The sequence below is a fragment of the Sorex araneus genome, chromosome 5 (assembly GCF_027595985.1).
Source record: "Sorex araneus isolate mSorAra2 chromosome 5, mSorAra2.pri, whole genome shotgun sequence".
Classification (NCBI taxonomy): Eukaryota; Metazoa; Chordata; class Mammalia; order Eulipotyphla; family Soricidae; genus Sorex; species Sorex araneus.
The window spans coordinates 198,990,512-199,017,930 of NC_073306.1; the positions used below are offsets into that span (position 1 = coordinate 198,990,512).

The following is a 27,419-nucleotide window of genomic DNA, read 5'->3' on the forward strand; positions in this document are numbered from 1 at the left end:
CAGAAGAAAAGCATATAAATTTATTCAAACTAAGTTCCGGCTGATACAGGAGACTCCCTAAGAAAATGCAGTTCAAAAGACAGTGAGACCTGAGAATATGCTGCTAAGTTGGATGGGTAGAAAGTGGGAGAGAAAATGATGACTGTGAAGTATGAGGTAAGTGCTGACCACGGGGGATCCTGTGAGGTTGGTCTGGAGGTTTTTCTGCGTATCCTTTTGTCTCCGGGATGAGGATTCTCCTTTCTGCGGGGGAAAGGAGAGGCACTTCTCACGAGAGGGCTTCGCCATCTGTTTCAGGGAGGAAGTAAGGAGGAGAGAGGCCGGAGTGCTCTTCCTGCTCCCACCACCTCATATTCCCTCGTGCAAGATGCTCGTTTTTGCAGTGATCTGTTCTGAACCTCATCAACTTAGGTAAGTCCTGGCTTTTTTTTTTTTTTTTTGCTTTTTGGGTCACACCCAGCAATGCACAGGGGTCACTCCTAGCTCATGCACTCAGGAATCACCCCTGGCAGTGCTCAGGGGACCATATGGGATGCTGGGATTTGAACCCGAGTCGGCCGCATGCAAGGCAAATGCCCTACCCGCTGTGCTATCACTCCAGCCCCAAGTCCTGGCATATTTATTCTTCTGAGAGCCACAGAATTCCAAGGGTAAGAATGCAGGTAGAACACAACACCAAGTAGCTCAGAAAAAAATTTTTTTTGTCAATGCCCAGGTCTGAATCCACAGCATCACACTGGCAAGGCATGTGCCTCCTGCTACATCGCCGGCCATCCTGGCATGGAAAAAAGTTCTCCTTGCCAACATCTCTAATATTTTGTTAAGTAATGGTTAGTGACCGCTACAAATAACTGGTCCTGTATTGCTCTTGAGCAGCAGTGCAAGAAGGCCCGAGAGAGACAGGTCAGAGGCTTAGGTGCTTGCCTTGCTGCAGCTGATATCTGGCACCATATATGGTCCCCTAAGCATTGCCAGCAAGGAAGAAGTGAGCCCTGAGCACCACAGGGTGTGGCAACAAAGAAGCAGACAAATCCGTTTTTGAAATCATTCTCCCAGGTTTTTGAAAAGTTAATTAATTTTGTTGGTGGGTGGGTCCAGCCAGCTATGCTCAGGCCTTGCTCCTGGTCAGTGCTCAGGGACCACTCCTGGCAATGCTCTGAGACCCTCTGGGGTGCACGGGATCAAATTCAGGTTAGACATGTGAAAGGCAAATTCACCTTAACCTTTGTACTATCTCTCCAGTCTTTTTTTTTTGGGGGGGGGGCGGGGGGTTTGCTGTTGTTTTCAACATAGAGACACTGCACAAAGTGGGAAGCCCATACATGGTCAAAGGTCGAATTAATATTCAAACAGACTCCGTTCAAATCAGAGTCATCCATTTCTCTCAGGAGAATCGTTTTCTGTCTGTGACTTCTTCCGGAAGCACTTGACAATAAACTGTTCTCACCAACGCATTTCTTTGGAAGCTGGGGTACGGTCACAGAGTTCTTCCTGTTATATAAGAAGTTGTGGGTTAAGGCCCAAGGCTTGCTCTGCCCTGGGTCCAGTGGTCTGGAGTGATTCAAGTCAGGACAGAAGTTAAGAGAGGGTTCAGGCAAATCTGGACTTGAATGGCAGATGTCAGTTACTCACTTCACCAAAAGCACTCTGCTCTTCCTTCAAGGGATGCTTCACGGTTGCAAAGTTTAGTGAGGAAGGAGCTAAGTCAGTTCAGAAAGTCACTCAGTTCTTTCACTTTGCTTCGAGTTTCTCCTCAAAAACGTCACTTTCTAAAAACAGCAACTGTAATAGAAAAAACTTTTTATTTAATTAAATTTAATTAATTGAATTTAATTCAAACACTGATTTTTTTTTTTTACATTCTCATGAAAAGCAAACAACAAATCATCAGGCTAGATTTACAAACTCCGAAAGGTGGGTCAACTTCACAGACAGTGAGAAAGATTTCCTGTTTTTTCCTTCTGTCATTCCCTTCACCTCTGGGCTCCAGGATGCCTAAAATAAATCCTGAGACATCCTTTGCCTTCGGACTCTGTCTTATCCTTCAGAGATCCTGGGCCTGTCTCACTATTACCCTCAGGACACAAGTGTGACCTGCCAAATCCCCACCAGAGAGTGAAGAGATGACACCGATGACACCGTGCCCCAGAGCAGGTCTTGACTGGGACAAGAGGCCCTGGCCCTAGAAAATTCACTTCCATGCAAAGAATTCGAATAGATCCCTAGCCAGGATATTAATCCGACACAAATGACAGTCCTTGGCAAATGCCTGCCAGAAAAACATTACGTATTATAAATGTTAATAATTTGAAACCATCTTCTACTAGAAATAGCACTTCCTTTCCCTCCACCCCCCACCCCCCAAAGAAAAAGGTCAAAGTTCAGCAAACCTTTCAAAATACAGGTGAATTTACTCTCCTGCTTGTTCGTGTTTAACCCAAATTTCTGATCCTAGTCATGTACTTCTCTGGGTTGGCAGCGCTCATGACTGTCGTATAAACTGTGAGTCTGAAAAGAATGAGAGGCGTTTTTACAGGCATATCCCTTTATATCCACATCCCCTGGTTCAAGCGACTTTGTATAAACACGTGGCGGGGTGCAGGTGCTGGCTCTGCACAGTCAACCCTGGTTCTTGCCCCTGCACCTCACATGCCACCCTGAGTACCCAAAGTGCTCCCTGGGCAGAGTCAGGAGAGAGTGCTGAGCAACAGCTAGTGTAACCCCACCCGCGCCAAAGGAACAAAAAGGCGGGGCTGGGGAGTTGGTCAACGAGCTGGGGCTTCTGCTCTGCATGTGGGAGCTCCTGGGCCAACCCCCAGCACCTCAAGGACCCACTGAGCGGAGAGCTGGAGCAGCTCCAAAACATGGTCAGGGGTGGCGCTCAAGAACCCAAACCAAAAGGAATACACATGTGTGTGTTTGCAGTGACAGGGACAGGAAGCCGACCTCAGCCCTCAATCCCGGCTCTGCCCTCCGCAGACTTCGCATCCAGGCCCCACACCCAGCCACCAGCAACCCCGAGGCAGCCATCGGAGCCAGGCTGAGCTCCGTGCTCCCACCGGCACGTGGGTTGCACGGGCCCTGCAAGCTGGCTTGGTGCTGCTTAGCCTGTGAGTTCCAGACAACAGGAGGGCCCATGTCGCCGGCCCAGTGAAGTCTTGACACACAGGCAGCGTCAGAGACGGTCCTGAGCAGCCTCGACAGCCCCGTAATCACCAGGGAAAAGTACAAAATCATTTGCTCAGCTTTCTGCAGAGTAAAAGACCTGAAGAACTTTGAGTCCAAACACACACACACACACACACACACACACACTTCTGAATGCCAGTGGCACTGCCCCTGGCAGAATCACCTACCAGCCGTTGCGAGCACATGAACACATGCAGAGTTTTCCCAAAGATCAGAAAGTTTCCCAGAATGGATGTCAACTAATTATCTGCTTTAAACATACTTCTGCGGGGCTGGAGCAATAATAGCACAGTGGGTAGGGCGTTTGCCTTGCATGCGGCCGACCCGGGTTCGAATCCCAGCATCCCATATGGTCCCCTGAGCACCGCCAGGGGAAATTCCTGAGTGCAAAGCCAGGAGTAACCCCGGTGCATCGCCAGGCGTGACCCAAAAAGAAAAAAAACAAAAAACCCCCCCCCATAATTCTGCTCTCTACTGCTATTATTTTAATATTTTTTCATAGCACAAGGAGGTAGCATAAAATATACTGCTTCAGATTCAGTTGTATGTCAGAACTGATCTGTAGCTCTGAACTCACTATTTGTAGTGTAGATCTGAGCTTAGTTTTGTCAGTCCCTTCATTTGAAGCAGCCATCAGGTGCAAAGGGCCAGAGGCCCCAAGATCTGTGTGAATTCTGACTCAGTGGTGACATATAAATTAAATGCAATTTCTCATGCACCAGAGAAACATGCTATATGGTAAATTCTAATTCCCAATAGTTCTATCTGTGAAAAACATTCCAGATGTTATTCAAACAGTATTTTGGATGGATTTAAACTTTATTCCAAACCAGGCACTGATAACATGTAACAGCCTTCACTTAAATTCATTGTCATGAAATTCACAATCTCAAATGAAAACAAGCTTTGGGGGGCTGGAGTGATAGCACAGCGGGTAGGGCATTTGCCTTGCATACGGCCGACCCAGGTTTGAATTCCAGCATCCTATATGGTCCCCTGAGCACCGCCAGGGGTGATTCCTGAGTGCATGAGCCAGGAGTGACCCCTGTGCATTGCTGGGTGTGACCCAAAAAGCAAAAAAAAAAAAAAAAAAAAAAAAAAAAAAAAAAAAACAAGCTTTGTGTGCTCAGTCACTTAAAAAAAAAACTAAACTCTTTATCATTAATTCATCAAGAGAAATACATTGCTCTGGACTGAGTTAAAAAGACACAAGGTTTGAAGCCTGATTCGAGTTCAGATAAATCATGCAAATGATTTAATTATAAGGTATGGCCTACAGTGATACTGCTGTGATATCCGAGGAATATTTAAAGAATATTCTTTATATAGCCATGGAGAACGATGACTTGGAGCAGGTGGGCCACGGAAGAATTTAAGGAAACAATAAAATTTAGGCTAAGTGTTGGAGAATGAATGTGTGAGGCAGACAAGGATGGAAGGAAGAAGCAAAGGACTAACTATGGGACAAGACTGCCTGAATTTGAATCCTGACTCAATCTTAAGATATACTATCTGGGCAAAAACACCTTAGCAGTTGAGTTTCTCAGTTACTCTGTGCCACCTTTTTTTTCTAATGAAGGAGCACTGCTATTTATTCAGCCATTGATTAAGCTGATTGAATTGTCTGTGCCACTTTTAATACAAAACTTGAAAAGAGGAACAAGCAGAAGCCAGAAATCAAGCTCATTAACAGAGCACTGGCTTTGCACAAGAACGTCCTGGGTTCCATCCCCACCTGGTACTGCTAAATAAATAAATGAGGGAATATGTAGGTCTCAGACAGTTTGGGAGTGAGCAAGGCAAGAAAATATTTAATAATGAAGAAAATTACATTACTAAAAAACTGAAAATACTAAATGTAAGGGAAAGGTCTATTCATGTCTTTGATGTGCACTTACTTGCACAAGAGAAGAAAGAGGAAGCTCTTTGCTTAAACCAAGTTTGAGTCACATGTGGTTTCCTGTCTCATCTTCATCTTGACTCTGCTCCCTCACAAGAAAGTACTTAGCCTACACTGAAACAGCACCTGTCAATGAGACTAGCTTACTGTGAAGCCTTCAGATCCTATTTCACAAATCCTGTCTTCTACCCATCCCGTTTGCACTGTCTTATACTATTTCCATCATAATTGGAAGTTTCAGGTATACCAAGATACAATATGTATGCGATTCTGTTTAACTGCATAATTCACAGTCTGCAGCTGGTGGTGGTTACACACCCATAAAGGTGAATGTTAACTGATGACACCAGGTACCAACTTTATCTCCTATCACACATGAAACAAGCTAGACACACAAACTTGGCTACTATCTAAAAGTTGGAAGCATTCATAACCTTTCACTCACTGATTCTCTTTATGGGAACTTAAAGGAAACCACCGAAAGCAGCGGAGGCGGGAAGGGGAGTACACAGACACCTATGTCACGGTGTTGGGAAGGTCTTATGTTCCCTGTCTAAGGAACATACAATGCCAGAGGCAGAATACAGGGCTTCCCCATAGCTTGCATGCCAGTCCTCTGATTCGTCTTCCTGGTCCCTTTACTTCAGAGCACTTGTGTATGGGTGTGATTTTAAATCTTTGGTCCATATCTGGCAGTGCTTAGGGGTCACTCACAACAGTGCTTGGTGGGGGGACATGAGGTGCCAGGAAATGAACTCTGGCCTCCTTCATGCAAAGCATGTGCTCCAGCCCCTTGAGCTGCCTCTCCGGCACTAGTTCAGACTATCAGCAGAGGAAAAGCTAATACCTGGAGAGTGTGTGACTCAATCACACTTTAGTCAACTAATCACAATGTAGGTATTTAGAATTATAAGGGCTATCCACTGCATGGGACAATTATTAAAATAAATAACCATTTATGTTCACCATTAATATAGTTAATTTAAAAATGGTGAGAAACAGGGGCTAGAGGGAAAGTAGAGTTGATAGGGGGCTTGTCTTGCATGCATTGATCTGGGTTAATCCACATCACCCCATATGATTGCCTGAGTACCAGCAGTCAGGATCCCTGAGTGCAGAACCAGAAGTAAGTCCTGAGCACAGATGGGTGTGGGCAAAAACTAAAACCAACCAAAGAAACAGGAACAGGTCCTTTAATCCTGACATATAAAACCTATAAGAAATAGGAATAATCCTTTAACCTGATATATATGACCTATTAGAATAGGAATAGGTCCTTTAACCCCGACATACTGGACCTGTAAGAATAAGAATAGATCTTTAACCCCGCATCTAAGCCCTATAAGAACAGGAATAGGTCTTTATGCCCGCCATGTAAGCCCTGGAAGGACAGGAATAGGTCTTTAACCTCGCCATCTAATCTATATACCTCTCAGAGACCCCGGCAAGCTACCGAGAGTATCCTGCCCACAAGAGCAGAGCTTAGCAAGCTACCCATGGCGTATTTGATATGCCAAAAACAGTAACAATAGGTCTCATTCCCCTGACCATGAAAGAGCCTCCAATTGTTGGGAAAGACGAGTAAGGAGAGGCTGCTAAAATCTCAGGGCTGAGTGTAATAAAGACATTACTGGTGCCCGCTCGAGTAAATTGAAGAACAGTGGATGAGAGTGACAATGACAGTGATCTAATCTAAGCCCTGTAAGAATAGAAATAGGTCTTTAACACCCCCTCTCCCCCTCTCACTCCCCCCCCTACAAGTGCATCTGTAATAGGAGCCTCCTCAGCAGTGTGGCCACAAGGTGCAACTGACAGAACGCAGGGTCCTGTGAACACAAGGACACACTCTGTCCCTCTCAACTATCTCTGTGTTCCCTTTTGGCCCTGTTTTCACTTATTCTTATTTTGAAAGAAGGCTTCCCAAGGATTTCTCAGGAGGCCTGGGGGCTATTTCCAATGACATTTAGCCAACCGGTACAGACTGTTCTACCTCCTATTTTTATCTGTGTATGGGGCACACCCAGCAGCGCTCGGGGATCATTCCCTGGCAGTGCCCAGTGTACCATGTTGCGCTGGGTATCAAACCCGGGGCCCTGGCATGCAAAGCATACACTGGGCTGTCTTCCTGGCCCCCTTACCAACCTTTCATTTTATTTTTGGGTTTTTTGGGCCACGCCAATGGTGCTCAGGACTTGCTCCTGGCGCTATGCTCAGGTATCACTCCTGGCACTGCTCAGGGGCCCTATGTGGTACCAGGGTTTCAGTGGCAAGTGCCTTACCTGTTGGACTATCTCTCCAGCCCTAGCCTCTCCATGGTGGTGTCTTTGTCATGCGTGCCTTACCTGCTTTAGGATCTCTTTGTTTACTGGTTCCTCCTGCTTCCTCTCCACTCACCCCATTGCAACCAAGGTCCCAAGAGAGCAGAACTTTGTTTTGTTTACTGCTACAAAGTCCCCAGATCCCAGCCTGGCCAGAGCATGTGGGAGTTCACTGTTCTGGGGTGATGGAGAAACTGGTGTTTCATAGGTCACTTACTTGTTACAAACTGGAACCACAGACAAAACCTGCCAAGGGAAAAATTGTATTACAGAGATGATTAAAGAGTAGAAGAAATAAATGAAGAATTCACAGGAAAGATGAACTTGACACCATAGTGTATTTTTAGTGCATCTTAGGAAGATCCTTACAGATGTTTGAAACTTTTCTGCTTCTTTCCTTTTTAAAAAAGGAAATACAGGGGCTGGAGTGATAGCACAGCAGGTAGGGCGTTTGCTTTGCACGCGGCCCACCCGGGTTTGATTCCCAGCATCCCATATGGTTCCCTGAGCACAGCCAGGGGTAATTCCTGAGTGTAGAGCCAGGAGTGACCCCCGAGCATCGCTGGGTGTGACCCAAAAAGCAAAAAAAAAAAAAAAAAAAAAGGAAATACATTACAATGATATCTCTTTTTTTAAATAGGCAACTACAATTAGATGGTGATAAAATATATAGAAATAAGTTTGGAAAATGCCATAAGATTATATATAAAAAAAGGTTTACTATGGGGCCAAGGAGATAGTGTAGGGGTAAAGGCACTTATCTTGCAAGACACCGAACCTGGCACACCCTCAATCCCTGGCATTCCTGGTTCCCTGACTCCAGCACTCCCAAATGCAGACTTGGAGGCCCTGAGTATTGCCAGGCTCAGGCCTCCTAAGCACTACTTAGAGTATCTGCTCTAAAGGCAGGCTGGGGGCGGGGGTTGGGGGGTGGACAGGAAGGAAATTGAGGACACTGGTGACAGATAATGTATACTGGCGAAGGCATGGGAACATTGTATGACTGGAACCCAATCATGACCAACTTTCTGGGAAAATAAAGTTTGCAGACTGGCCCAGGTTTGATCTCTGGTACCCCGTATGGTGCCAAGATGACTCTGAGTCCCGCCAGGAGTGATCCCTGAGCACAGGAGTAAGCTCCGACCCAATAATGCACCCACCCAAAGTAAGTTTTCACCCACGTACACATTTTACTCTAACACTTTGATCGCCACATGTGTTTTTGATTTGAGAGACGAGTTTTGATTCCCAATTGCTAATAATCATAAACATCCTGAGTGAAAACTGCACATTTCCATATGAATTACCTGGTAAAGGGCCTCGAGGCTGAGGTTCGCTTGGCCTGTGGCATTAAGGGCTTTGTTGGCAGGCGTTCTGCAAGAACAACACGCAAAGGTCACTTGGCTCTTCAGGAAACCCCCCAAGTCTCACGAGATCTCACTTTGGGAGGCGTAAGTCCAGTAATCCCTCTTCCCCAAAACCAATTTTGGCTCCCAAGCGTGTTCCCTGCCTAGTCTATAGCCATCCCAACTGACCAGGTCAGGCCACGGACCCCATCTGCTCAGGAATCCGGGATGCTGAGTGTGGACCGTTGTAGAGCTGTACAGTTGCTACCAAACATGGGGGACAGTAAAGCCAAGGGAAAACACAGCAGCCTTGGGGCTTGCTTCTAAGACCCACGGGTGCCTAAAACCTGGGACAGTACAAACCCTGTGCAGTTGACTCTTGAGAAACTCAGGAGTCAGGTGCCAATCCTCAGGAGCACAAACTCAGAGTCTAACTTAGAGTTGGCCCTCTGAAAATACACCAGTGATAAGCTGTAGACTGAACAACTGGCATCCGAAGTTGGTTCCGTCTGAATGCAGAACCATGGGGAGGACAAGATCCACACTTGAGTGGATTCACGTAGTTTTACACATTGATGCTAGCACTGCAATTTGTGTTCACTAAGCCACATTCTAGTGGGAGCCTCTGCTGGTAGCACCAACATCAATGTGTTCACTGTATCATCACTGTATCACTGTCATCTCGTGCTCACCGATTTGCTCGAACAGGCACCAGTAACGTCTCCATTGAGAGACTTGTTGTTACTGTTTTTGGCATATCGAATATGACATGAGTAGCTTGCCAGGCTCTACTGTGCAGGTGAGATACTCTCAGTAGCTTGCCAGGCTCTCCGAGAGGGGCGGAAGAATCAATGTGTTAAATCTACATCATTCAAGGAGCAACTTACAAAATATATTGTTTTTTTTCCCTTATACTTATTTTTTCCTTATATATACCTATATATATATACCTATAATATACCTCTATATATACCTATAATATTACATATTATAATATATTATAATATTTATAATATTATATATTATAGGTATATATTATGTATCATATATACCTATAATAAGGTATGATTTTGAATTACAAAGAGATAAAAACCAACAATAATAAAACAATGCACTGCAATAAAAGTTAAGTAGCTGTGGTCTCTGTTTAATATAGATCCTATTTCTGGATCACTTGTGAGTTAAAAGAAAACCATGAAAGGAAACTGCAGATAAGGATGGTCTCTACACGAGAACCTGCTAGCTGTGGACACACTGACTTCCTCTAGAAAATTTTCCAAGTGAGAATGACAGTGAAAGCCCCCACGGAAGTTGCTTATTTAAGAAGAGCAGTGTTTTCATTTCTGAAACATCTGATGCAGAACATCGTGGCCTTCCCCTCCCCTTTCCTGTCACACATGGGTGCAGGAGGCCCACGAGGCCTACCTGTGTCATCAGCAAAGCAGGTGGTGGGATTTAGGGTGCCCAACCCAAGACCTCGGCCGACCCCATCTTCCTAACACCCAAGCCATGCTAGGCGGCTCCCTTCCCACTGCCATATCCCACATACCACACTTTCCCATCCCGTCCAGGGCACCAGCGAGGGGTGCAGGATCGTGGTGGGGGAAGAGGCCCTTGCAGTCCTCTGAGTCAGGGGAGGGACACTGTCTCCCGACCCCAAGAAAACGCTGCAGAGCTGAGTGTCGAGAGACTGACCTGCGGTCATCTTTCTCTGGCACGGGATTCCAGTGATCATAGTTCGTCTCCACTCGGAACCACCTACAAGAGACCAAGCCCATCACTTCACCTTTTTCTAGGTCACTGGGGACCGAGGAAGAAATGTAGAAAGATGAGAAACATCTTCAGCTTCACCAACTCAAAAGAGAGCACTGTTGGGGCTGGAGCAATAGCACAGCGGGTAGGGCGTTTGCCTTGCACGCGGCTGACCTGGGTTCGATTCCCAGCATCCCATATGGTCCCTTGAGCACCGCCAGGAGTAATTTCTGAGTGCATGAGCCAGGAGTAACCACTATGCATCGCCGGGTGTGACCCAAAAAGGCAAAAAAAAAAAAAAAAAAAAAGCACTGTTATAAGATGATTCCCCCTATAAGTGTACTCACGCGCCATTTAGAGGATCCAGAGGCCAAATGTCTGCTGGGCCCCGTCTGTCCCGTGTGATGACCACTCCCTCGCGGGGGTTTGTGCCCCCCACAATGTAGTAAACATCGGCGATGAGGGGAGTCTTAGCCAGCCTGTAAACAGCGGCTTCAAAGTCTTCCGATTCACTCAGGGTCTGAAGAGAAAGACAGCGCGTGTAACCATCCCAGTCTGCAGAGCTTTCCATCCCGAAGGACAGAGGATGGACAGCGAACTCAAGGCCTCGTCTCCCGAGAGATGAGGCACCTGCTATAATCTTCAACTGCCCTGACCTCTGTTCTCACCATCAGGGCTCCAGAGAAGGAGGAAACCTCAGTGGGGGCGGCAGCAACAGATTTCTCTCCCAAAAGGAAAGCTGTGGACAAGTTCAAGGTCCCACTCTCAAAATTTCTCAGTAGGTCAGCCTCACAAAGAAACCCACATCTCTGTGCATGTGTTTGTTTAATGGGTATTCTCTGAAGATCTCCTATGTGCTGGGCACTGTGTTGATGAGGGACAGAGTAATGGACTGGGGTGGACCCTTGTTCTCCCAGACTCCAAAGGTAGAGAGGAGAGTCGGCAGCCAGCACCCATGACATTGCGCCATGTGTGCCAATCCAGGAAGAGACACTGTGGAAGCACAGAGCATCGGATGGCCTGGATAAAGGGACCCAACCTTAGCCAGGACACCAGCAGAGGCGACCCGGGGACTGACATGTGAGCCGAAGCCACAGACAAACAGAAGGTAGAATGAAAGTAAAAGGGAAGGGGTCGAGAGAGAGGACAGAGATTAAGGCCTTTGCCTTGCAGAGCGCCAACAATGGTTTGATCCCCAGCACCCACCGCACAGGGTCCCCCGAGCACTAGCAGGCGAGATCCCCAAGCACAAAGCCCAGGGTAAGCCCTGAAGCACCAGATGGGGACATTGGATGTATCCCCCAAATAAACAAATAAAAAAAAGACTGCAGAAGTATACTTTTTAAGGAGCACCGAATAGAAAGTTTAGAGGATTTGCAAGTTGAGAGCGACTAGATCATTCAGAGTCAGGTGAGAAAGGGTCACAGAAAGGTTGAATGATGCCGGGGCTAGACAGACAGTCCAGTGAGTAGGGCTCTTATCTTGCACATGGCCAACCTGGGTTCAAACCTCTCCAATGAACATCACCAGCAGTGATTCCTGGAACCAGGCATGAGTCCTGAGCACTGCCATATGTAGTTAAAAACTAAAGGCCATAAACCATAGATCAAGACCAGATTTATGCACCAGGCATGTGTCCTTGGGATGTGCTTTCTGTAATCAAATTATAGTCTATACTTGGGCTATCCTCTGCTGTTTAATTGGTTGTGTGAAGCAGATGTTCTATTTTTATGCATAGAGCTACTTTTTCAAACATTTGATTTGCTTGTTTAATATTTGCAAATGGAAAATCTGAAAGGAAGGCACATCTATGTGCAGGAAGCATTAAAAACTCATATTTTGCCTTGCATTCCAAAACTGAGGTTACGAAGCTAATATGCAACATCTATATAAGCACTCAGAAAATTTCACTGTATCACTGTCATCCCATTGTTCATCGATTTGCTTGAGCAGGCGCCAGTAATGTCTCCATTCGTCCCAGCCCTGAGATTTTAGCAGCCTCTCCTTACTCATTCTTCCAAATGGTTCCATATTGGAGGCTCTTTCAGGGTCAGGGGAATGAGACCCATCATTGTTACTGTATTTGGTATATCGAATATGTCACAGGGAGCATGCCAAGCTCTGCCTTATAGGCAGGATACTCTCAGTAGTTTGCCAGGCTCTCCACACATCTCTCAGAGGATGTATATAAGAGAATACAAGCAAGTATGTTAAAACCAAATACATGTGTGCTGCTTTAGGTACATCAGTGAGTAAGCTGAGTTATAGTCTAGCTCAGAAAACTTAATAACAAAAAAATCCAATGACCCCATTCAAAAATGGGGAAAGGAGTGATCAGATACTTTCTCAAAGAGAACAAATGGATGACCAATAGGCGTATGAAAAAGTGCTCATCATCACTCGTGATTAGAGAAATGCAAATCAAAACAACAATGAGACCATCTCATGCCAGAGAAAATGGTTCATATCAAAGAGCATGGAAATAGCAAGTAATGGCGGGGGGCCCCTCATCCACTGAGGAAATATGGAGACCTCTCAAAAAACTCTCATACGACCAGGAAATACCATTCCTTGACATTAACCCCCAAACACAAAAATATTAATGTGAAAGGCTCTATGTAGACCTGTGTTTACCACAGCACTTAGTATAATAGCCATGACATGAAAATGACCCAAGTGTCCAACTACAAGTGACTGGATCAAGAAGTTGTGGTATATATACATAATGGAATACTCTGCAGCTCTAAAAAAGGACAAAATCATGCAATTTGCAGTGACATAGATGGAACTAGAGGATATTATGCTGCGTGTAATCAGTCAGAAGGGAAGGGACAGATACAGAATGATCTCTTTCACACATGGGACTTAAAAGATACACAGCAAGGGAGCAACAAAGGGGTAGAGGCAACAACGATGGGAGAACTGATGAAAATAATTGAGTTTGTGGGGTAAGGGTGGGGTACAGAGGGTCTGGGGGTGGGTACACTGGACACTGGGGTTTGGTGTGGTGTTAGAACTATGTACACAGGAAACCATTATTAACAACATGTGAATCACAAAAACTCAATCAGTAAAAAAAAAAAAATTATCTGGGGACCAGATAAATAGGACAGCTCAGTGAGGCACTTGCCTTGCATGCAGCTGACCTGGGTTTGATCCCCAGGACCGTATATAGTTCCCGAAACACAGCCAAGAGTGATCCCTGACAGCAGAGCCAGGAGTAAGTCCTGATCACTGCCAGGTGTAGACCCCAAACAAAACAAAACAAAAAAGAAGTGTCTGTTGTAGCCAGTACCTGAAAGTCGCTCCCACCTGCGGAGGGGCAGGAGCCGAGCCTTGATGAATTCACGGTCACTCTGTCCAGACTGACCGGGGTACACAGTTCACACTGGGGGCCTTCCCCTTACAGTATCATCCTACTGACCACAGCTGGCCTGCCACATTAACGAGTGTCCAGTTTCTCCTGCCTCCCACTTCCCACAGAGCTTGAGAGTCATTTCGCAGCCTTCAAATGTCTACTCTTTTCAAGTGGTTCTTTGTATTAAAAAACATCATCTTTAAATGATACAGAAAATCCCTATATGAGCATATAATTTAGAAGGCGGTGTTAGGGTGGGACACGCGTTCCGGATACTCACCGTGCGGATAAGCCAGCTGACCGGGCTGTGTCTCTGGAATAGGGCAGCGATCATGTTCTCCCACCACCAGCCTTTGTCTGCCAAGTCCAGGAAGGGAAGTTATATTCACGATTACTGCCCAGTGCAAGTTTCATTTATTTATCATTGATTTGTGGTGGCCACACCTGGTTTACTCCTGGCCCTATGTTCAGGGAATCACACCTGTGCTCAGGGGACCGTATGTAGTACCAGGGTCAAACCCAGGTTGGCTATGCACAAGACAAGTATTCTACCCCTTGGACTAACTCTCTGAACCCCCAAATACAAGCTTTAAAAATCTCCTTAGTCCTTGTTACTCCTCTACAGTACAAGTTGATAGGCAAGAAAGGTAGATTTCTTTCAAAGATTAAGCCTTAACATTTCACAATAATCATAAAAGCATGATAAATATTGTGTGTTCACACACATAATCAATAAGCATGTGATCTTCCAGCTTAAAAATAAACATAAAGACTGTCACTCAAGTTTTTAAAACAGAATCATTTGTACTTAGAAACAATGATATTTATATTAAATGAAATCATTCTATTGACATAGGCAAAATTAAATTATGTGTCCAAGAGGGTTCAATTCCTCCATCCCTCTCAGAGAGCCCAGCAAGCTACCGAGAGTATCTCGCCCGCACGGCAGAGTCGGACAAGTTCCCCGTGGCATATATCAATTTGTCAAAAGCAGTAACAACAAGTCTCACAATGGAGATGTTACTGGTGCCCGCTTGAGCAAATCAATGAGCAACGGGATGACAGTGATACAGTGACAGAGTCCAAGAGAAGTTAATCATAAATATTATAAATGCTAAAAAAATTATGAATGCCATAAAGAATGTTTATCACAACTTAAGTTTCATTTTGGTTCATTTTATTTTTTATTTTTATTTTTAAAAAATATTTTTATTATTATAGTTTAGATAATATATTCAGTAGGATTAGAATTAGCATTTTTTGTTTTTGTTTTTGTTTTTGCTTTTTGGGTCACATCTGGCAATGCACATGGGTTAGTCCTGGCTCTGCACTCAGGAATTACTCCTGGCAGTGCTCAGGGGACCATATGGGATGCTGGGAATCGAACCCAGGTCGGCCACGTGCAAGGCAAATGCCCTACCCGCTGTGTTATCACTCCAGCCCCCTCGATTCATTTTAAAAACACACATTTACATTCTCCCAAATTACTTTTAGTATCTTAAAAATTCTCAGTAAAAGATCTATCTCCAGAGAAACATTTTCAGAGAAGAAATATGCATTGAGCATCTCCTTTGGTACAGACTCTTAGAATTGGACATAAAGGAAAAGATTCTGGTGTCATAATCAGGAAAATAATACAACAATATACTCATGAATGATGAGGGAGGACTCCTGTTGTGAGAGGCAGAAAAACAGCCTGAGGTACAGACAGACAGTTGAGTTAACATGAACACAGCATTCCAGAATGAAAGCACAGATGTCAGCAAGCCCGGACAGGAAAAAGCATGACGGGTGACAGGAGGAGAAAGAATGCCACAGTTGCAGAGAGTGAGCAGGAGACAGACAGGAAGTAGAGGCGGTGATCACAATGAGTTTTGATGTCAGTCGGATTTGTGATGAGTGAAATGGAAAGTCAGTGCAGGTGTGAGAGGAACAATCTGTCTTTGCTGGCGGGAGGGAGAGGAAGACAAGAGCAGTCGGGAGACCAGAGGGGAACGGGCAGGGGAAGCCCGGTGGGGCGGTAGAGCCGAGACAGCTTACGGCGTGGGGGAGGAATAAAGAATTCTCTTGGTAGCAACTGGTTGAGGGTAGAAATGACACTTTTTGAGACATGGAAAACCAGGAGAAGAACAGGGTTTTAGGTGGAGGCGGACCAAGGGCATGAAAGGGAAAAAGAAAACCAAGAGATTTTTCAACAAACTTGAGAAGCGTAGCAGATGTCCAAGAGGAGAGGCTGGGGGCCGGGTCCAGTGTGGGCAGCAGAGGAGGCTGCCCTGGAGAGGGGACAGTGACCACAGATATGCCTGCAGTGACTTCTGGACCCGGATCCTCTCATGCTCACAGCAGATCCCATCATCTCGGCTTCCCTTGAGAGAAAACTGAAGCAAAGAGGTGGCACGCCACAGTCACCCTGCTAGGGAGTGACAGGACCGGGGCATAAACCCGGAACTACTGGGTCCGAGCACTTTGCACACCCTCGGCTGCTTCCTGCTTCTCAATCTGGTTGTTCCACTCCAAAACGTCCAGCATTATCCCTGTGGCCCCAGAGAAGTCGCCCTGTTCGGACACTTTAACTCAGCTTCATTTGTTGTGACTTAATCTTAGCAGAGACAAGTATAACTAAACGTAGCTCGTTTTCATGATACTCAGATTTAGATGTTTTTAAAAGGCCGTTCGCAGGGCCAGGGAGCCGGCACCCCTGCTCCCCCCGCTGCGGGGGGTGGCTCCGGTGGGCACTGAGCCCTCAGGCGGAGCATCTCCAGGAATGGTCCCTATGAAATGTAACACAGACATCTGAAGATTGAAAAGCCGTTCGTGAGTGGTGTTGGTGGTTCAGTAGTCACACACACACACACACACACACACACACACACACACACACACACACACCTCCCATGTATGAAGTCCTGGGTCTGGGACTTCTAGTGTGGCACAGAAAAAAGGGAAAAAGAGGCAAAATCAAATGAAGTGCAATTAAATGTTATTACAAAATAACTCGAATTCTTTTCAAACCGCTCATTCCTTAGGCTCTGCTGATCAGAGTGCAAAGCAATTTGAGATGGAAAACAATGAGGGGAAGTGCCCAGCTTGGAATACACACATGTTGTATTCTGTGTTAAACCTCAGTAACTGCCATGCCATCGTTAGGGTACATTGATTAGAGAGCCAAACTCACTCATGGCTGCAATTCGAGGAGCTGTTGAAGAAATACCTTAGGATAAACAACCTCCCACCATGGAAACTGATACACACACAACCAGCCACTTCCTGGGAAAGTCTTATGTAAAACCATAAGAATGAGCCAAAGAAAGCAAAAGCAACACGAAGCCAGCAGCAGTTCATGAGAGACCAACACTCAACTTCAAGCTACTCCTTGTCTCCCTCCTTAACTCAGAGGTTAAGTTCCTGAGGTCAGAGGTCTCAGGATTTGCCACAAACTGTGGAACTGAATGATGTCCCCTGACACCTGGGGACTGGCACAACAGGGCAAACCGAGCCAGGACTCAGAAGAGCAATTTGAGACCTGCCTCTCCCGCTTCCCAGCAAGCACTTTGTCTGTGAGCCCGTTTCCTCCCCTGCGGAATGAACAGGAGTAATAACCCTGGCCTGACTTACCCGACAGGATGGCAAGGATCTAGTGAGAAAACTCAGAAGGAAGTGTGTAAGGAACTCAAAAACACCTGCAGCCCCTGCCTCTACAATGCCATTCTAGAGCCATTATGGCACTATCTTCCCGACACTTTCGTTACCTCTTACCCCGAAACTCAGCTGAAAATATAAATATTTAGTTGAAAATATAAATCAGGGGCCAGAGAGGTAGTTCGGGAGGTGAGGCCCTTGCCTTGCTGGCCGCTGTGGTGGCAGGGACTCTGGCTCCATCCCTGGATCCACGTATGATTCCTTGAACAGTCAGGGGGCCACACTTGAGCGCAGAGCCAGGAATGGCCCCTGAGCAGCACCGGGTGTGGCCCCCAGCCCCCTCACAGATACACACACAGATGACATGTTTGGCCTAAAATTTTCCTGACACTTCCTTTATGCTTCGATTCACACTCTTCATCATGCCTCTCGCCATGGCCTCAGCCTTCCTCTCCACCTTCAATGTCACCACCTTCTTCCCCACGGTGTCACTGCATTGCCAGCTTTCATTTTGCAACAGTCTCCCCAGCCTCTGTAGCTGCCCTCCCCACCGTCCCCTCCCTCCTCTTCCCTTCTCTAGTGCACGTTCCTGCAGGACATCTCTGAGGATGACCACTATCCGGAAGCATCTTCTTTGCCAGCATGTCCCTGCCTGCCTGTACCGCAACGGAAGCACCGATCACGAGGGTATCAGGGACACTTCCAAATTCTTTCTCCAATTACTTGGCGAAACCTGAACAAGAGCAGATACGGTCAAACATGCGTGGGAGTTCATTGTGATTACCTCGTTCGTCGCCAGAAACTGTAAACTTGTGCGGACTCTGACCCGTCCATAACCCCACGTAGCCAATAAAAGTGGTTCCCGTGAATGCAACCTGAAATCAAGAGATAAGGCACCATTTTACCGTTCCAACCAAAATCACATTAAATTTTTTGTTTGTGACTTTTGTATCTAGGTCAAATCCAGAAAAGTTCTCAGGGCAACGCTTGGCTCAGGGCTTGAGGGGTGGGGGGTTCCTAGCAGTCCTTAGACAATCACGAGGGGACAAAGATCAAATATGGGGCTCTAACATGCAAAACATCCAAATGAACATTGAAACTGCCTGTTTTTTCCTGTCTTATAATTTCATGAATTGCAGGGGGCATATAATTTTTCTTTTCTATTTCATTGTATAATTCGTTATCTTATAAAAGCTTTTTGTAATTATAAAAGCAACATAAACTAATTGTAAAAATTGTGAAGGACACAAATAATTTTTATTTTTGCAAAAAGCAATTCATCCAACTATCAAGAGATACACATTACAACATTTTGCTTTTCTGCCCATTTGTTCTTTGCAGAGTTAATGATATGTATGTGTACTCTTAGAAGTTCTAATATAATAGAATAAAACTCAATATAGCTGCCTTATATAGACTCTCTTGCCCGCACGCCTTGCTGTCTTCCCCGGGGCCCCTCGGAGCGGATGGGCTCCAGCTTCCCTCCCCAGCCCGAGTAGAGCTCCTGGTGGCGGAAGACCACCGGAACCTAGCTACAGCCATACTGGAGGCCCCTCTCCACACGTTCGGACAGGCGTCATGCATGAAGGTACCGGCAGAGGAACCCAGGTGTGTGTAATCCCATCAACGGCCAATATCCAGAGAGAGACTTAAAAGCAAGCTCTCAGAAACGATATCTTGTAGCCTACTTCTCCCTCTGGGAGAAACTGGCAATCTTCTGAGAGTTTCCTGCCCACATGGGACAGCCTTGCAAGCTTCCCATGGTGTATTCATATGCTAAATCCAGTAACAAGCTGGATCTCATTCCCCTGACCCTGAAGAGCCCCCAGTGCAACATCCTTAGGAGGGCCGAGTCAAGAGAGACTTCTAAGATATCAGGGAAAGGACGAAATGAGATGTTACTGAGCCCGCCCGAGAAATTGGTGGTTAATGAGATTTCATGATTTTTTTTTTTTTGTGACATAGACAGCTTAATCTGGGACACCAGAGACAGAACATGGCACATCTGTGATTCTGGATGGGGAAAAAAGGAACATCCTTATTTTCACTTCTTGTTAACTATAATTTCATTTCTTCTGTACTGAATGCATAAACTCAAATATATAATCATAAGAGCCTATGAGTATGTCACCAGTAGGTAGTATAGAAATTTTTATGTATAGAATGGTGGTTGCATATATCTTGAAACAGGATATGGACTTAACACTGTGAAATCATGATAATTAGACCACTACTAAACTTCACAATTTAACGTGCTAAGAAAAAATATAATAGACCCCAGAGAGATGGTGCAGGGGTTAATCTGCTTGCTTTGCATGTGACTGAGCCTGGTTTGACACATTTTTTTTTGCCAAAACCTAGTAAAATCAGATGACAATAAGAGATATGGCTGAACAATATCAGACATGCGTAACATATGGCGAGGCCCTGGCTTTGATCATCAGTAGCTAAGTGTGGTGCTTATTTGAAAAAAAAAAATTAAAAATCAGGTGACAAAAGAAAGTAAGTTTTTACTAAAGGTAGTAAAAACTTTTCATTAGTTTGTGACTCCGTATCGATGCAAAGGACAGAGTATGTCCTTACACAAGGTACCCCCAAATCAACATCGTTTGCATTCTCTGTTAGGCAATAATACTCATGTACTTAGTGAACACTGACTAACGTAAGTAATTTTTCTAAACATTTACATAGAAATGTGACAATAGCACATACACTTTTAAGGGGATTGGGCCATACCATGTGGTATTCAGGGGCTACTCCTGGCTCTGTACTCAGGCATTGCTCCAGACAGTGCTCAAGAGAGTCTATGTGATACCAGAGATTGAACCCTGGTCTCCCACATGCGAAGGATACACTTAGCCCATTGCACTATCTCTCCAACCCTACTATAATTTTTTGAAGGTCGGACATAGGAGGTGTGGGCCAATCACATCTGTCGAGCAAACTGAATATTTGGGCACCACTGGGCATCTGTCACATACCTTACTTGAATTATTTAACCTTTAGAACTATCTCCATATCTAATCATCTCACCTTTACAACTATCTCTATAAAACTAGATCCACAAAGCAATTATTAACCTCTCTGAGCTGTGGTTTGCAAGACAGATTTCAATTACTTTCCAAGTTCTCAGATAAAGTGACAGAAGTTAAGGCTTAACCCAGGATGGTTAGGCCCAAAGTTGGCATTTTTACCCACTACATACCCCACTCCAGAACATGGGAAAGCAGAGGAAAAATCTGACTCATGAGTAAGTGAATAACTGATCACACACTTGTGGAAATTTCCCTATGGAATACTGTTTGATGGTGCTTCTTTCTATACATGATTGATGCACATTTCTGATTTTGTTCTTACAGAAGTTGAATTTTTGTTGTTGTATTATAAGTGCAGGCAATGCCAATCCTGGCTAACTTGGGTTAGAAACTTTCTTTGATTTCTGAATCTTACAAATCTTAGACTGTATGGACTATACCTTCCCATTCTTTATAAATTGCACATCCAAGGTCATGTTGCGCAAGAAGTCTCCAAAAGGATAATCCAAATTTCGGCCATGGTAAATGTGGCCTCTGGAGTCTTGAGCCACTATACTGGTGCAGAATCTGAAAAAGGGAAAAGTACAGCATGAATCACTGTATCACTGTCATCCTGTTGCTCATCGATTTGTTCAAGCAGGCACCAGTAACGTCTCCATTGTGAGACTTGTTGTTACTGTTTTTGGCATATCGAATATGCCACAGGGAGCTTGCCAGGCTCTGCCATGCGGGTGAGATACTCTCGGTAGCTTGCTGGGCTCTCCGAGAGGGACAGCATGAATAAACAAAAAAAATTTTTTTTTTAAGAAAAATGAATTTTGGGGCTGGAGCGATAGTACAGTAGGTAGGGCATTTGCCTTGTCCGAGGCCGATCCGGGTTCAATTCCCAGTATCCCATATGGTCCCCCGAGCACTGCCAGGAGTGATTCCTGAGTGCAGAGCCAGGAGTCAGCCCTGAGCATCACCAGGTGTGACCCCAAAAGCCAAAAAAAAGAAAGAAAGAAAAATGAGTTTTTATTTTTAATGAAGTCTTTAATTCAACTTCACCTTCACTACATATTTTTAAAAAAAATAGTTCCTCCTTCTGATAATAGACACATCAGCTAGCTATATGATCTAATTTTTTCATTTTTTCTTTTTGGGTCATACCTGGCTATACTCAGGGGTTACTCCTGGATCTGCACTGAGGAATTACTCCTGGCAGGCTTGGAGAACCAGAGATGCTGGGGATCGAACCTGACCGCAGGCAGGGCAAATGCCCTACCCACTGTACTATCACTCCGGCCCCCAGCTAGATAACACTTAAGTAAGAATACAGATGCACAATTCAAAATGCAAATACAACTAGACGCAGTGCTGCTGTGTTTGCTCAGTGCTACTAACGCCTGTCCTCAGCACACACAGCGTCATAAACACACCGAACAAGATGGAGCGTGAGCATCATTCTGAAATGGTGCCAGTCTCGGCTCAACCAAACCTCTGGTCTTGGCTTATTCATCTCTTGGCAGCGTACAGCTGATTTAAACCCTCATTAAAAGTTAGGTCAAGCTCACCTCCCTCTTCTAGGAATTTCTTTAATACAAGTAAGTATTAAACCATTCCGAGTCATAAATATTCCGTTTGTCTCCTTGGGAAACGGTTTTCAGGTGTTACCCTTGAGAAAACGGGATTGAAACCTAGGTCAACTGCATGCAAGGGAAGTGCCTTACCTGCTGCACTATCTCTCTGACCCTCAAGTGGCTAACTCTTTCACAGCAGGTACCTTCCCTTTGGAGCTTCCAGCACAGAACAAATAAAAGAATCCCTCATGAACTCCCATGCAGTTGCTGGGCAAGAAACTGCACATTTGAAACTTGTACCATGCTGGACTACAGGGAGATTTTTAAAAGATATGTCTGTATGCCCTAAAAGTAGGTGATGCTGCATAAAAAGCTATATACTGTAAAAAAACATCAGCCAGGGGGCGAGCAGGAGAAGAGCCCCGGCAGCTCTTCCCGTCGGCCACCCCGATCCCCAGCTTTGGGGGTTCGGTCCCGAGCCGTAGGATAACAATATACAAACATCACGTTCATTTATTTATTTATTTATTTTTTGGGTCACACCCGGCGATGCACAGTGTTACTCCTGGCTTTGCACTCAGGAATTACTCCTGGCTGTGCTGGGGGACCATATGGGATTCTGGGAATTGAACCCGGGTCTGCCGTGTGCAAGGCAAATGCCCTACCTGCTATGCTATTGCTCCAGCCCCCATCTTGTTCATTTCTAGGGAAGACGCAAGAAGATATGTACAGCCACACAAACAGGACTGAGAGGTCTAAACCCCTAAAAAATGGTCATTTCTATAGGACTGGAGAGGTAGTACAGTGGGTAGGGTGCTTGCTTTGCATGCAAGTCTTGGTTCAATCCCTCCCACTGCACACGGTCCCCTGAGCACTACTAAGAGTGAACCCTTACTGATTTTCTTAGCACTTTTCTTAGTATTTTACTTTTATAATTAGGAGGGAAACAAATTGACTTAATTTTTTTCTTTCAGCAGGAAGCTTGTTCAAGTTTTAATTTTTTCCCCAAGGTCTCTGACCTTCAAAAGAGTTGCTGCCAAGGAAAAGACTGACAAAATATTAGAACTCAGTACAGCAAAATTTGCAGAATCTCTCTCAAGGACATATAGATTTGGCAAGACAATGATTCTTCCATGTCGCACCCCGGAGTTGGAGGCCTCGGCAGTCTCTGAGGTGCAGAAACAAACGTGGGGAATTGGTAAAAGTTTGGCAACAGTAAATGTTTCTGAACATGGTTTGTGAATATGCAATGCTGAAAGATGAAATCAAATTCAAATGCGTGTGGATTGCATTTTCCTTGCTGCATTTCTCGGGAAAAGCAGTCATGAGTGAAGGAAGTTTAAGAAACCCCAAAGAAGTGTAGAAGCAGAGGAAGAGGGACGCAGGCAGGCTCTGCCCTGGGAAAGACGCTGAAGCCCGAGCCCAGACTCAGGCTTTTAGCAGCAGCGCTGACCACAAGTTCCCCATCAGGCGCACGGAGGCTTCGTGTCTATATCACTGTAGGTTACACCCTCTCTGCAGCCAGGACACCAGTAAGCTCATAAAGGGCAGCTAGTTCTAGTCTGATTCCAAAAGTCTTACATCAACAATGAGAACGAAACATTTCTCTCTCTCTCTCTCTCTCTCTCTCTCTCTCTCTCTCTCTCTCTCTCTCTCTCTCTCTCTCTCCTCTCTCTCTCTCTCTCTCCTCTCTCTCAATGCTAATAGAGTCTCATGATGCTTTCTGTTGTCAGGCAATTAAAAAATATACCTTGATATTAAAACCAAAGGAACGTTTTCCCAACAATGTTTGTTCTAATCTGCTTCAATATAGTGACATTAACAAAACAAGGCAAAGAGTGGACATGAGAACTGCCTTCCCCCTTGAGAAAGCGGCTGCTGACATAGGAAAAAGGTCGGGGGAGCCACTGTGAAACACCAAAACTGGGTCCAGAGAGATAGTACAGTACGCAGGGAGCTTATCTAGCATGTAGCCAATCTGGGTTTGATCCGCAGCACCCCATAGGGTCCCCCTGAGCCCACCAGGAGTCATTCCTGAGAACAGAGCCAGGAGCAGGCCCTGAGCACTGCCAGTGTGGCCCCCAAAATAAAAACAAGAACAAAAGAGCCCAAATTAAACTAGACCACTTGGAAATACACTTCAGTGTGACAAGTTCATGCGTGCCTGGGTTTGAACCCCGACAACACACAAACGAAAGTTAAAAACAAAACAAAACCTTTTCCTAAGGAAGGAGGCAGGTACCTTTCCCAGGTGTTCGTAGTAAGATGCCAGGGAAAAGCCAAGTTTCTATCAAGAATTTTTTTTTTAATCATCCTTGGCAGCCAGAAGCTTCACGCATGTACAAGATGTTACTAGTCAATGCTGATCTGGTATAAAACCCTAAGGGCAGGAGCCAAATCAGAAGCCTTAATTCCAGCACCGGGTAGTGCGCCAGCACACACACTTGAAGCTCTCCCAGCGCTTGGCCTGGGCTCAGCTTCATACACTTGTGTACTCACATTTTATCATGCCCTCTTGCAGTACCAAGTACTAGATGGGTCCTATTAGCCAGAACAGACTCCTTGGGCCCATGGTCTTGTAGGGAACAGATTCAGACCCCCTAGCAACGACCAAACACAGAGCATTAATGCAGGGGCCCCTCTAAGGCTGGAGGATCCAGAAAAGAGAGGAATGATTTTATTTTTCTTTTTGGGTCACACCCAGTGATGCTCGGGGTGACTCCTGGCTCCACACTCAGGAATCACCCCTGGCAGTGCTCAGGGGACCATATGGGATGCTGGGAATCGAGCCCGGGTCGGCCGCGTGCAAGGCAAACGCTCTACCCGCTGTGCTATTGCTCCAGCCCCAGGAATGCTTTTTTTTTTTTTTTTAACTCCCCAGCGGTGCCAGGGAGACAGCACAGTGGGTAAGCTTTTTTTTTTGCCTTCTTGCACCCAGAGTTCCATCCCTGGCATCACGTATGGTCCCCTCTGCACAGAGCCAGGAGTGATCCCTGAGCACGGCAGGGTGTGCCTCCACCCCCAAACCCGAACCAAACACGGACCCCTGCCATGAACAGTCCTGTCAATCACGGTGTCTGAAATAAAATAAAGCCGGAGCAGAAACTGCCCAGCAGAGTTCGGAAACAGCTGGGGAGGAGGCAGATGCTGCGGCTTGGGGGGGCCAGCGTCAGTGCTGCGCTCCGGGAAGGGGGTCGCGGTCCTATCTGCAGCCCGCCGTGCGCTGCTCAGGTTGACCCAGAGAGGCAACGCGGCTTGTGGGCTGCCGGCCCATCACCCGGTCCTTAGGCGCCGGGAACCGAACCCGCGCCTCCCTCCGCCGAGAAGGCCAGGGCCGGGCACTCACGCCGAGGACTCGTAGGCCAGGTTCACCAGCAGGCAGTCAGCCAGGCTGAAGTTCAGGAAGTCGCACATGCCGCGGGTCTCGTCGATGAACTGCGGGGGCAGGAAGCGCTCCAGCTCCCCGACCCCCTTCTGGATCACCGTGTGGACCCACTTGGGCACGGTCTCCCTAGGAATGGAAGGAAAAAAAGAACCCAAACGACAGTGTCAGATGGGCCTGGGAGGGGTGCGGGCGTGGCGTCTGCGGGGTGACGGCGCGGTTCCTTAGGACCGCCGTGCCCGCTGCAGGCTGCAAACTGGCAGGTGGACCGAGGCGCGCGGGCTCAGCCAGTTCTGGTCCCCACCAGCTCCCCGGCACGCTCCAGAGGCTGCTCAGGGCTGCGGTGCAGGGCAAGGTCGCGCCGGGGGGCGGGGACGGAGCTTCGGCGCGGGTCCAGCACGCAGGACTGTGCGCGCCGGAGCTGGGTCCCGCGCTCGGTCCCCGGCCCCTGGTTGGGGAGGTGGGGGAGGTCCCCTCTCCTCTCCTGCGCTCACCCCACGACGTGCGCCATCGCCGAGCGCAGGAAGTCCAGGTCGTAGCGCCGCAGCACGGGCAGCCAGCGCTGCGCTGGGGGGTCGTCCAGGCTCACGTTGAAGAGCGGCGGGGCTGCGGGCACCGCGCCCGCCCCCCGCGTCCCGACCAGCAGCAGCAGCGGCAGCAGCAGCAGCTTCGCCATCGCCCTGTGCGCGCGGCGGCCCGCTGGTGGCACCGCGACGCCGAGGAGGCGCGGGAGGCGGAGCCGGGGCGGGGCGTGTGCGGGGCCAACCCCACCCGGGTCGCCCGGGACCGCGGCGCGGGGACCCGCCTCCGGGCCCCGGTGGGCAGCGCCAGGGCGGCCCCAGCTTCTCCCGCCGCGGGCGGGTCCCCGTCCACCCCGCCGGGCGCAGAGTGTCAATTGCGGCCAAAAAGGAACGGAAACATTTCAGTGACCCGGTGCAAGCGCCCGGGTCCTGCAGGGGCAGAAAGGCATTTTTCCTCCCCCTGCGCCTCGCTGAGTCATGTAAATCCCTCAAAAGCAACACCCTTAACTGCAGGGCTTTGGGGAGCTCTTCTGTCCGACACTCCTACCTCTTCTCGGTTAAAAAAATTAATAACACGTGCCAAGCATTTTTGGCCGCTTAACTCAGCAAGACCAAAGTTCGGTTCTGCTGACTCCTCTCTGCCGGCTACTGTAACGGTTTGCCCGCTGCCAGCCTCCCTGGGGAGCCTCTAAAACGCTCCCCCCAGCTCCGCCAATAGAATCCAGCTTTAGAATCATAAGCTCAATCTTCAACCTTAACCCCTTTTTGCCTTCCCACTAAGAAAATCTTTGAGGAAAGTTACTTGACATAAGGCTGGTACAAGTGTTCTAGAACTTTGGACCATCTTGCTGTCTTCATTCCAGTTGTTTTTTAATAGCCTCTCGGGTCACTGGATTAAAGCTTCAAACCGCAGTCCTCACTTCTGCCGGTCTTTTCCTAAAATCCAATCTGCTCCTTCGCAAAGCTTGAGTAATAGCCTACTAAAACCACTGGTGTACTGAGAGTCAAAAAGGGAACGAAACAACTAGATCTCAAAGAGGTGCTTGCATTAACAAAAAATTTTGAAAAGAAACTTTTAATCAAGACACAAATTAAAGGCAAATGCAGGATTAAAAAAACTACTGAGGGGCTGGAGCGATAGCACAGCGGGTAGGGAGTTTGCCTTGCACGCGGCTGACCGGGGTTCGATCCCCAGCATCCCATATGGTCCCCTGAGCACTGACAGGAGTGATTCCTGAGTGCAGAACCAGGAGTAATCCAGGGGTTACTTTTTGGTGTGACCCAAAAGCAAAAAAAAAAAAAAAAAAAAGAAAGAAAGAAAAAGAAATGATAAGACAGAATCAAATAAAAGAAAAGAAGTTCATCAGGATGGTAACTTTATTACGGTCACAGAAGTTCAGAGCAGAGGAAGCGCAGAACC

At 46.7% G+C, this 27,419-nt stretch overlaps 1 protein-coding gene across 1 annotated transcript; it reads right to left on the minus strand.

The window, feature by feature from the left end:
- Positions 1-26,241, minus strand: NAAA (N-acylethanolamine acid amidase). Its single transcript, XM_004617893.2, has 11 exons — positions 25,973-26,241; positions 25,443-25,607; positions 20,978-21,104; positions 18,287-18,377; positions 14,144-14,220; positions 10,853-11,025; positions 10,449-10,511; positions 8,715-8,781; positions 7,625-7,653; positions 2,391-2,508; positions 1-1,782 (listed from the first exon to the last, which is right to left on the minus strand). Exons 1-10 carry the CDS (start codon positions 26,152-26,154, stop codon positions 2,433-2,435), a joined length of 1,050 nt encoding a protein of 349 aa, XP_004617950.2. The 5' UTR covers positions 26,155-26,241; the 3' UTR covers positions 1-1,782; positions 2,391-2,432.
- Between the last annotated feature and the right edge of the window lie 1,178 nt (positions 26,242-27,419).

Excerpts from the sequence above, each read along its gene's own strand:
- NAAA (XM_004617893.2), bottom strand. The coding sequence starts at position 26,154 with ATGGCGAAGCTGCTGCTGCTGCCGCTGCTGCTGCTGGTCGGGACGCGG. Across the intron at positions 21,105-25,442 it reads CTGGCCTACGAGTCCTCGGC|ATTCTGCACCAGTATAGTGG; the intron begins GTGAGTGCCCGG and ends TCCCTTTTTCAG. Across the intron at positions 8,782-10,448 it reads CCAGAGAAAGATGACCGCAG|AACGCCTGCCAACAAAGCCC; the intron begins GTCAGTCTCTCG and ends TTGTTCTTGCAG.